Below are 12,769 nucleotides of genomic sequence, written 5' to 3' on the forward strand. Positions count from 1 at the left end.
GAAAGTGTTTAGGAACATGGGAACGTGGCTTCATGTTGTTTTGAATAACAGTTGCCTACATGAACATAAGAATGCCAATTTTTGTATATTACCCACTTTATAACCTCACTTATTCACAAGAGATTAGGTATTCATAACACTAAAGTAAAAGCATGTCAATTCAACAAAATAAAATATAATAGCTTGCAAAAATATAGGGCATCATGATATTTTATTGACATTTTATCAAATCCATCATTGGTACCATAGGTTTATAGATTTATACAGCTAGTACATTAAGTTTATAGATTTATATAATTTTTAGAAGTTGTCAACAAAGTTATATACATAATAGAGTATAAGCACTATTACGTGATAGATTAATTTCCATTCCAGTTTGGAATTCAACTAGATACTTTCAGCATTCATGGGCTATTTACCAAATGTTCAAATAAATGCCAAAAATTAAATATTAAATGTGTTACCTAAATGTGATAATATGAAAATATTATTTACCCTAAATTATATTATTGATAACAGTTTTTCTAAGTGATTTAGAAAAAAATCATTTAGATTTTTATTTATCTTAACTTTTCTCTCCATCCTTGGTGAATTGCTATATGTTTAACTCTCAATAGGTATGGCCTGTGATGCTTTTAAAATGAATTATTTTTTAGACAATCTTATCCCCAGTAAATGCATTATAATTCACTAAGTTGTTTGTGTTCTAACCCCAAGTCATTATTTTATTTTATTTTGTACCAGAGTTTGAACTCAGGAACACTTGGACACTGAGCCACTTCCCAGCCCTATATTATATCTTATTTAGAAACAAGGTCTATTTGAGTTGCCTAGCCCTCACTTTTGCTGAGGCTGGCTTTGAACTCTAGATCCTACTGTGTCAGCCTCCTGAGGCACTGAGATTTAAGACATGCATCCTCATGGCTCTTGGCCAAATCCTGAGACACTCTTGATGATTTTTCCTCCTTTGCACACACTATTGTTGAATATATCTCCAAAAATTTGTGTTAGGTCTCTTCACTTTTCTGCATTCCTCTAATACCCTATTTCAAGGCCTCTTCACTACCCATGCCTGAGGGTTCCATTTGCTAAAATAGGAAATGTTACTAATACTCTACACAGACTAAGGTGCTCAATACATACTCATAGAAGAGCAGAAGTTGCAATATGTTGCCAAGTGTTTATCACTTTCAGTGCTCCTCTCAATTTACAGCAGAAAATTTGCTAAATTGCTGAGTCATAAACAAATGAGTAGGCCCATATTCTGAACATGGACAGTGTAACACTGTAGGCATGGTGACCTTTTAGCAAATGGAATATTCTGGGCATTTGACAAATAAATCTGAATTAGAGAGAATGAAAATAAGTAACAGATGGGGGATAAAATGAAACTAAGTTCTTTAGATGTGCCCATGGGCACTCCAATAAAAATACATAGGAACTCATGAGTATGGGAAGACTGTTTCATTCTCCAGACTTCACATGCGATCCAAGTCACCAAAGATACAGAAAAGAAATAAGTCATAAGGTCTCAAAATGATTCTGAATTAGTTTCAGAATTCATGGATTCCTGCTGGGTTCCAGCAAAGGAATTCTCAGTTGCAGCAAAGGACTTCCTTTCAAATGGTCCCTCCCAAGTCCTTTCTGTGGAAAAGTGAGCCAAATAATACCATCTTATCAAAAAGACTACTTATAAAAATTAAAAATGGCATACTAAAGGGAAACTGCCACATCAATGTTTATAGCAGTACAATTCACAATAGCTGAACTGTGGAACCAACCTAGATGCCCTTCAGTAGATGAATGGATAAAGAAACTGTGGTATATACACACAATGAAATATTATTGAGCATTAAAAGAAAATAAAATCATGGCATGGTAAATGGATAGAGTTGGAGAATATAATGCTAATTGAAGTCAGCCAATCCCCCAAATCCAAATGCTGGATGTTTTCTCTGATTTAAAGATGCTGATTCATAATGTAGTTGGTGGGTGGGGCATGGAAGGATTTGATGAACTCTAGATAGGGCACAGGGGTGTGGGCGGGAGAGAGGGGGGGATAGGGTATATGGGAATCATTTTATGCAATCACTGGAAATCCTGAACTATGATAAAGAAAAATTATTATCTTCAAATACTAAGTATTACTCATGTAATCATTAGCATAATTAATATATCCAGGGGTGGGAAAGACAGTGGGATGAGATGAACATCATTATCCTAAGTACATGTATGTAGACAGGAATGGCGTGACTCTACTTTGTGTACAACCAGAGACATGAAAAATTGTGCTCTATATGTGTAACATGAACTGAGATGCATTCTGCTGTCATATATAACAAATTAAAATTAAAAATAAATAAAATAAAATAAAAACACAATAACTGAATATGTTTGGAGAGGGCCTAAAATGGGCTTTCCTTCACCAGAATTGTACTCCAGAGAAAGTAAGCTACAATGGTTATATGAAATGAATTATATAGAGTTAAAAATAGAAATTTATAAATTGTGGCTTTTGAAAAAAAATGTGGTGGGTGTATCAGTTATTTTTGTTCTGTTTTTTCTCTTACTCCTGATAAATCTAGAGTGATAGAAAAATTAACGTTGGCTGGTGTTGTGGCATCGCTGTAAAGTGCTTGCCTAGCATGTGTGAAGCACTGGGTTCTATCCTCAGCACCACATATAAATAAATAAAATAAAGGTATCGTGTCCACCTATAATCAAAAGAAATTTTAAAAAAAGAAAAATTAAGTAATGGTCTAATGGGACCCATGAGAAGAATAATTTCACATCACTGAATTGTAGAGGGCTTTCCCTGGCAGTGTGGCATATATGTCCAAGCAGACCCTTTTTAAAATTAGTAAGCTTAAACTGCTCTCTACCAAACGTATTTAGAAAATAAATGAAAGGATTTGAGAAAGTTCAAGTTTGTTGTTCCTTTTCTTGAAATACAAAAAAGGTGAAATTAATCTTTGATTGAAGTTAGAAAATTATAACAATTCAGAATATTAATTTCTCTCACCCAAGTAATAGAAGGACCAAAAGTCAAGTCACAGCTACTAGAACTGATTTTTCAAAAGTCAGAAGTCATATGTTAAGGACTTTTAATAAAAATCATTACCAATCTTTCCTATAAAATGGAGTTGTTTTAAAGGAAGGTTTCTATAATGGGGCCAACCGTAAATGGCTTGATGAGGGAGTGGGTAATGAAGTCTGAGTCACTACACAGTGGCACGACAGGTGTCATATAGAAAATTAGGTACATTATATTATTGAATAAGGAAACAGTGGCTGAAAACTTTCTCTTACTTCCCAAAATAATATAATTAGAAGCATCCAGCCATATTATCTGTAAAAGAAGACCCTAACATGAAAAAAAAATTTGATCACCAATCTGCAATCTGCTGGTACTTGCTTGAAATCGATGAGAAATCATTAAAGATGCTCATAAACTTAACTGCTACCCAGAGATGAGGATGAATAAAAATGATGAAATTACTTCCAAAGATGAATAATAACCATTGAGGGGGTTCACCTACTGGAGTGTAGAGTGTATAACTGATTCTATTAATTAATTGCTCTTAGGCATTGATATTAAAGCACCGGCTATGTGGGAATCATTTTATGCAATCACTGGAAATCCTGAACTATGATAAAGAAAAATTATTATCTGTCAAATATTAAGTATTACTCATGTAATCATTAGCATAATTAATATATCCATGTTTATCAAGTGATTTACAAGCATTTGGTAGACATACTAAGAACAATTATTCTTCTACTTTTGATTCATATATTGAGATTTAGGTCATTTGTAAGACTTAGGAAAGGTCACTCAGCAAAGCCACAGCAGACATTAACTGGAAATCAAAAGGTTCTAACTCTTGATCTAAGTTTTAACATCTACATTTGTATTTTTACTTTCTGTGGGAATTTAATTTTGACTTTAAAAACAAACTTTCATCCTTAGAAAATGATTTTCTCTTTATTTGCCAAGGTTTTTATGAGAAGGTTTACTGGATGTCCTTAAAACTAATTATTGAAATCCAGCTTTATTCTTGATAAGAGTGTTTTATAGAAGAATTTAGATGTGTAGAATTATCAAATAGAAGCCCACCAATCACTTATTTAATATGAAACAACAAGAACATTGGACTCAACAGTTAAGAAATTTTCCAACAATCTTGCAAGGTGACCTCAGACCAATCATTCATTTGGTTCTGTGCCTTAGCTCCCTCCTTTGAAAAATTGTGAATTGATGATAATATCCACCACTACTACCTTGAAGTATTGAAAAACAGAAATAAGATGACCAGGGAAATATAAATATAAGTTATGACTGTTTATCAAATTATAGTTTTGTTTACTAGTTTCTAAACACATGGGAGGAAGAACAGTTGCACTCAGGGGTGTGGTGGGAGAAGGGGATGGGTAGGTTTGTGTAAGTTAAGTTTTGCCCCTCTAGTACCTCTGGGACATTCTTTGGTACTTAGCATTTTTTTTCATTATTAGTTTACTTGTCTATTTACTCAGAATGGGTAAATTATAACTTTATTGCAATTTGACCCCAAGGATATATTTTTAATGAATAATAACTTCAATGAATTATACATCACGCTCTTGAACTTACTGGGAGAGGCAATATTAAATAGCCCCAAATGCCAGATTTAGACTCATGGTATCCCAGTGAAGATGCTGCCTCTATCACTTCTTGGCTGCATGACTTCAAGTTACATGAGCACTTTGTGTCCCCACTTACATGTTTATACAAAGGGCATACCGGTGAACCTTAAGTCACAGAATCATCATGAGTATAAAAACTAATTCTTATGTAGTGTGTGCAGATCTTTGCCAGATCTATAGTAGGTTAAAAATAAATGTTAACAAACCTCAATAGAAAAGGTTCCTCTCAGTGAATGACCTCAGTGGTATCGTATTCTTTTAAATATTTTCTGATAACCTGAATAATCTGATCATTTATATAACTAGATTCTCCAAAAATTATTAAAACATGTTTAATACAGAATTATAGTTGATCCTCATCATTTGCATATTCTGTGTCTGTGAGTTTGTGTTCTTACTAAAATTCATTTAGAACCAAAAATAAATACCCATGGTGCTTTGTGCTTCGCTTTTGTGTTCTTACACAGAGCAGTGAAAACTTGGAGTCATCGAAGCCCATGCTCACAGCTGAGGTTGAACAAGATTACACTCAGCCTTGTTGCTTCAGCTCTCAGACTGGAAACCAGTGTCCTTGTTCAGTCTCTTTGGTGCCATCTCTTTGCATTTGTGTGTATTTGCTGGTGATTTTGCTGTTTTAAATGGCTCTCAAGTGTAATACTGATGTGTTCAATGCAAAACAATGGTGATGTGCCCTCTAGAGAAAACATGAGATAAATCACTTGGTTTAAGTATTAACATTTGATGTTAATGAACTGACAATAATATATAATAAAATATCTTTAACACCCAGAAAAGATTATGTATAGTCAAGTTGACAAAAATATTATAAGCACAGATGGAAGGGAACCTAAATCTATATTTCACCCAGGAGCAATATTTCAGTTTTCACAAAGTTATTGTAGGAGCAGCTTCATAGAATATAACTGGCGTAAATAATGAGACTCTACTGAGGTTGGCACACTTTAAAAATTGTCAAAGTGCTTAGCAAGTAACTGTGACTTTAGCTGATTTTTATCTTCTTTTACAAAAGAATTTAATTATCTATAGAGCAGCAGCTGTTTTGTAGTAGATGTGGGAAAAAAGATCTTGAACCTTGTTCTCCTGGAGATTTCTGGCCAACCTCGGCCACCATGCTACATGATTAAAATAGTGTCAAAGAGACCCTGGGCTTATGGCCCACTCTCTTGGGAATCTGCCCCTTGACTTCAGGTTTGATTTTCTTGTATCACCCAGGTGTTTCTTTCCACCACCTCACATTTATTTTTTAAATTAATTTAAATTTTTCATCAAGTGTGACATGATATTATTTTTTAAGAAAAATAGCACCAACTGACATAATAAAAAACAATAGACCCTTCCCTACTTCTATTCTCACCATTCCCTATAGACACTCAAGTTCATCATCTTTGGTGTTATCTCTTTCTATGTCATCGCACTTTTGCAAATGTCTCTTAGTTTACCAGTATTAGGTCACATCTAAGGGCTTATTTTTCTGTTGGAATCTAGTGCTCACACATTTCCACCCTCATTTCTCTTCTACATTCTTGCTTTTCTCCTCCTTCTCCTACTTCTTTGTTTGGAGTGTAATTAAAATAAAGTGAAATGTACCAATAAGATTTCAATCCCATGAGTGTAGTTTCCCAGGGCTGCCGTCACAAATGCCAGAGACTTGGTGACTCAAACAACAGAAATTCACTTACGTACAGTTCTGCAGGCTGAAAGTTCACGGTCAGGGTGTTCACGGAGTTAATTCTGAGGCTTCCCTCTTGGCCTAGAGATGACTGGCTTCGTCTCCAGTGTCTACATGTGGTTTTCTTCTGTATCTGTATCCTTAACAGTTCTTCTCTAAGGACACCAGTTATACCAAAGTGGAGCCTACCCTAGTGACATCTTTTAATCTTAATTACCTCTTCAAAGGAACTGTCTACAAACACAGTCACATTTTGAAGGTCTGGGAGTTGGGAATTCAACACACACTTTGGAGAGACAGAGTTCAGCTGATTACAGTCTATTTTGACATTTGTATTTGGCATTATAACAAACATAAAATCAATACGCTGAAGATTTCCATCATCTCCAAAAGTCTTCTTATACCCAGTTCAGTCTCACAGTCACACAGTGCAATGATCATAAGCAATTACTCTTCTAAATTTCTATTAGTATAGGTTAAGTTTGCCTGTGCTAAAACTTTATATGAATGGAATTATACAGTCTATCCTCATTTAAGTATGGTGTCTCATCATATCAGACTTTATATCACATTGAGATTTTCTTCCTTGTCCTCCTGAGAATTTCATACTTATCTCTCTATTCTGGACTCCTTTTTCCTTCTATTGGCTTTTGGACTTTCTCTCTCTTCCCAGAGTGAGAAACTCTAGGAAAGTTTGCACTCTACATCTCCTAGAGTGTATCCTTCATCCTCTTCCTGATACAGGGAGCACATGGAAGGATGTCTTTAGAACCATGTCTATCTGGAATTTCCATACACTATGCTTACACAAGTATTTTTGTCATTGCTCTGGACATGTGTTATTTATTTGAGTAGACAGAATTCTAGATTGAAATTTGTTGATTAGAATTTTACTTAAGTATGTCCCACTGTTATCAGACTTCACATGTTCTGGTTGAAAAACCTGAGGACGTTATTACTCTTGATCATATTTTATGTGACCTGTTATTTTTCTCTCCATTCTGAATGTCCACCCTAGTGAGGCTCTGGTATGTTACAGTGATGTGCTTTCACATGATTATTTTACATGAATATTATGTAAAATATTCCATAGTCCCTTTAAGACTAAAGTCTACAAATCTTCCAGTTCTGCAAGAATTTTATTGAGAAGGTTAATAATTATTATTATATTTTGCTAATTATATCTTTTATTTTTCCTTGATTTTTTTTCCTATTCAGTTGGATATTGGAATTATAGACTAAACATCTAATATCTTTTGTCTCTAATTTCCTATGATTGTATTTATTCCTCAGTGAATTTTAGGAGACTTCTTTGAATTTATATTCTGATATAACCTATTGAATATTTAATTTGTATAATCAAATTGTATTTGTCATACTTTTTTAATACCTCTACATTTGTATTCTTTCATGGATACATGTTTTATTTTAGATCATAAGGGTATTCTCCTCCTGTTACATGTATTATCATTGTTTCTTTGAGGTCCCATTACCTTTGAGGGTATTACTTTTCATCTACCTTTTATGCTAAAGGTTTTCTTTGAAACCTAGTAGTCTTAAATTGTCAACTGACATTAAAATGAAATACTGAAAAGCTAATTGCAAAGTGTAAATTCTAGTGTCTGGTGGGCTTGTTAAGTGGCGGCGCCCTTATTGGGAGGTTGTTCAGGGATCCTGTTCTCTAGGATAAAGTTATTAATTTTCTCTAGAAAAGGATTACTTGATATTCTCTCCGGGAAGCATACACCTGCTTGTTATTTCTCTGGGTAGCAGAAGAAGGAAGAGGACATTGACTTCTCACATCTCCTATCTAGTAGCTCTTGCCTACATCCAGTTCTCTTCTGTGCCTGATATCTGAATCTGTGTCTTTGTGTTCAGTATCTATAGAGGGTAAATCTTCCAAATGCTGCAAAATCAATGTGGGTTAAGGGACTAGTTTACTGAGCATGCACAGGAACCTGGAGTTTACCTGATTCTTAGGAATTTTTTGTTCATCCTCTCAGTTACTTAGGAAGCAATAATTCCCAGAATTCCCTGAATATTTTCATATAAATTGCCTTGCTTTTCAGGAATATCTCTAAAGAAAGGTTCTAGGTTTCAGTTTTCTACTTTGACTCAGTTTCCACACTTCTCTCAAATATGCACCTTCTAAATACATTCTAATTTTTATTTTATGGTTTAGAACATGTAAAATATTTTGCTATCATTTCAGTAGTGCTTACATAGAAGAGGTGGTAATGCATGTATTTATAAATAAAATGAATTATGTGCATTTTTATTAAAATAAGACAACTATGGATACTGTCAGATTGTAGGAATGGATGTAATTTGGTCCTAGGCGATAATACCTCTCTTCATGCCTCTCTATTTTATATACACTTCTGTCTGGGTCACTTCTTTGACCCTCTCCTGTTGTCCCTTTTTCCTACAATGTTTTAATTTACATTTATTATTTTACAGAGTATCAAAGTAAGCTGGCTTCCTCCTCCATCAGGAACACAGAATGGATTTATTACTGGCTATAAAATTCGACACAGAAAGACAACCCACAGGGGTGAGATGGAAACACCGGAGCCAAACAATCTCTGGTACCTGTTCACAGGTCAGTGTTCACACAGTGCGGTCTGGCAAGGTTTAGATGAATTAAATGCTTTAGGAATAAAATATATTCTCACTTCAAAGGAACATTGATTTTTTTTTTCCTGGCAGGTGACATTTATTGGCCTGAACAGGAATAACCTTTATATTTTTAACTTCATATTCGCTATAATGCTTTTCCTTATGTATTTTGCTTCTGGATCATCATCTTAATACATCCATTGTAGAATTTCTACCTATATTAAACCTTTTCAGCATTGAGATTCAACAACTCCTATTATCTAATGAATGTTAGCTTTTTAACTAATATCTTTTAAAAGTTTTCTAATATAATGGCTCCAGGTTTAAGTCATTTTGTTCCCCCTCTCCCAACCACCACGGGTGAGGATAGGGAGGAAGATGGTAGATTGGGATATAAAAGGAAAAATAATTATCTAATTTCCATGAATATATAAGTAATTTTACCTTTAAACAATATTGGTAGAATTCATAGTGGGTCAAGTTTCTTTATGAAAACTAGTTCCAATTTTCACGAAGAGAATTTCCCACAGCCTTAGGTGTGTGTTTGTTTTTTTTTATGTTTATATATGTAAAATTTTAACATAATGGTGAGAATGCATACAAGGTAGGTCACCAAAAATCACATTACCTGTTTTAAATCTGGAAAGAATCTCCTAGGTAGGTATGGTTGAATGTAGGAGTAAGTTCTTTGAAATGCTTTTACAAAGCCAGTCTCCTATGTTTTGTTCCTTTTCTCCTTATTAAATAATGGGAAGATGATAAAAAATCATTGAATAGGATTCTTAGCACAACATGGAGTTTATAGTGGAGAAAAATGACCAAAATATCTTGTTAAAATATTGTAGTATAATTCCTAAGATATAAAAGACTCAACTAGAAGGGACCCCAAGGATATTCTAATTCAAGTGTCTTTGTTTACAGATATAGAAGTTTGAAGTCCTAAAAGTTGTAATGTTGAAAAACATTAGAAATATAGAATAAACTTATTTTTGTAAAAGAAAGGAAAGGCATTACAACAGAAAAACTAAGGATTGGATATTCAATTCACAGAACTAAAAATAACTAATAAATGTGGTAAAATATTCACCCTCATAGGTGAAAAGAGAAATTCAAGTTAAAAATTAATTAGCATTTTCCTTGTCTAAAAACACACCTGGAAAGCATTTGAGCAACATGAGCTCTGGGATACTGTTTTGGGGATGGAACATTTCTAGAATCTTTCTGGAAAGCAATGTATTCACATGTATTACATATAACTAATTTTAAATGTTATCTGTGTGCTTATATATATTTTTTTCATAGAGATATTACCCAGCTTTCCCACATTCAGGCTTATCCTAGGGAATAATTGTACTAATTATTTTGCAAAATTTTAAAGTTAAAACATGTCATTGCAGTATTATTTTCATAGAAAACCATTTTTTAAAATATACTTTAGGCAGTTCCCTAAAAAGACTCTGACACAATCTTTATGAAATATACATCTATTGAGAATGATGCAGTATACAAATATTAAATTTCATATTAAATACTTAAAACATATCATTAAGTGAATAACTCAGTCTTGAAATGGTTTTAGTGCATAAGTCCACATTTATAATAAAAATATGTATTCATGTTCATATTTAGAATACATATGTGCTAAAATATTAATTTTCAGGGTTGCTTAATTTTATAACAATAAACTATGTAACTGCATATGTAAAGGAAAAAAAAAATAAAACATCAAGACTATAGTTGTATTTTACAACTTTTAGTTGCCAAAATTGAGAACTCCCTTCTACCACGCGGCCTGCGCAGTGGTTTCATTAATGAGGTTCTAGGCATAAAGTTAGTTAGACGAGATCGAAATAAAAACACAAGACTCAATTACCTTAATTCTATTGCTAGGTCCGAGACGGCTCCCCTCTCTGGTTCGCTCCTCTAGCCGCCCAGCAGGGCAGCAAGGATTACTTAGGGCTAGCAGGAGAGAGAGAGCGAGCACGCCGGGGAGTAGCCTTTTATTAGGGAACCAGAGATTCAGGGGAGAATTCCATCCAATGAAGGTTGAGGGGGGGCTGCACTCCAAGGTCAGGGTCAGCGATTGGGTCCCCGGGGTCAGTGGTCAGGCACACCCCCACACGGATGGGCTCTCTCATCAGGAGAGGGACGGGAAAAACTTCGACATGTGCCAAAGTGCCTCAGACCCTCAACGGGAGGCACCCGATCACGCGTGAGAATGGCGTCCCACACTCCCTCCCACTAATGCTAACTCCCTAACAGCTGAACAAGTGAGAAGGAAGCATTCTAAAATAGATGAAGAGTAGTAGTAGCCTTTGGCCAACAGAATTTGTTGATTTGCATTGTTTAGTATTCATGAGTTATTTTGGCAGATAGAATTAAACACATTGAGACCAGTATTATAAAATTAAGACTCTGACCCTCTAGCTACATAAAACATCAGTACTTTTCCTCTACAGAAGGTAAAATCATTTAAAGAAAGAATGATAGGCATTAGCTTTTTCACTGCTAAAGAACCTGTATTCACCCTTGAGCTGCCATAAGAAATTGCTAAAAACTTGGTGGCTTAAAACAAAGGAAATTTGTTGCCACAGTTCAGGAGCCTGGATTTCTGAAATCAATGTGTTGGCAGAGCCGCTTCCTTCCAAAGCTCCACGAAAGAATCCCTGCTGCTTGCCAACATGTCTTGGGTGTTCTTGGCTTGTGGGTGAATGCTCCCATCTCTGCCTCCTCCTTGTATCACTCTCTGATCTGTGCATGTCCTTTCCTCTCCTCTTTGATTGAGGACAACAACCATTGGATGTAAGCCCCACTCTAACTGCAGAAAGATTTTATCCTGAGCTCCTTAGCTAATTGTATCTGCAAGATCATATTTTCAAGTGAGGTCACATGCTACTGTTTCAGTTACACATGAACTTTGGGAAGACATTATTCAACTCTTATAGATACTTTATTGCTTTTCCTCTTAAGGACAATCATTTTCAATTGTAAACTCTAATAAACGTTACTCAATCAAAAATAAATAGTTCAGTTTTACATCTGTATTCATCTAAAATATTGATTTCAAATCAGCACAGGGTAACCCATCACTATCCTGGTTTATTATCATTCCAGCCAAAGACTGAATTAGAAAGAATTAGGATGGATTAGGTTATTTTTGTGTATAGGTCACAAATACCCATTCCCTTCTTTATAGATTTGTGGAAATCTGGAATTTAACCTTGAAGCTTTATTCACCTTGTTCTTCATTTCAAGAGTTATAAAAATGCATTTAGGAATGAAAATATAATCTGAGCAGTAATATTATAACTGCTCATGATATTTATTGCAAAAATGTCACAAGTACTCCTTTTTAATTTGAATCAAAGCAATAAAAAAGTTGGTGAATAGTGTCATACTCTTAAAAATTTTAAAACAAACTTTGTAAATTTTCTTTATTCTCCTCTACCTTGTAACTTGGCTTCAGAAATACCTGTAACATTTCTAGACATTTGGGGAATATTTCCAAAAGCATTAAGATGCAAAAAGTACTATACTCTGTAAGATTGGCTGTGGTTTAGACTTTCCCCAGGACATATCTAGTAACGGATACACTTTGTAGTAAGTAGAAGTAATTGATTTTCCATATAAATCTGCAGCACTGTGAAATGTACAGGATTTGACCCCATGTTTTCAGTGCCTGTAAGATACATGGATATATTGATTTGGCTGTTAGAAAATTGGAAATGCCTGAATGATTCATTTGTATTTTATAAATATTCAGGTGTAGAGACTCAA

General features: G+C 34.5%; 1 protein-coding gene across 1 annotated transcript in view; it reads left to right on the plus strand.

The window, feature by feature from the left end:
• The window catches only part of LOC144255055 (netrin receptor DCC-like), a 235,181-nt gene that overhangs the window by 72,720 nt on the left and 149,692 nt on the right, over positions 1-12,769 (plus strand). Inside the window, 2 exon segments of the mRNA XM_077799094.1 lie at positions 5,151-5,270; positions 8,834-8,975. Of these exon segments, the coding sequence (XP_077655220.1) occupies positions 5,151-5,270; positions 8,834-8,975 (262 nt within the window).

This window comes from Urocitellus parryii, chromosome 5 (assembly GCF_045843805.1).
Source record: "Urocitellus parryii isolate mUroPar1 chromosome 5, mUroPar1.hap1, whole genome shotgun sequence".
NCBI classification, from domain to species: Eukaryota; Metazoa; Chordata; class Mammalia; order Rodentia; family Sciuridae; genus Urocitellus; species Urocitellus parryii.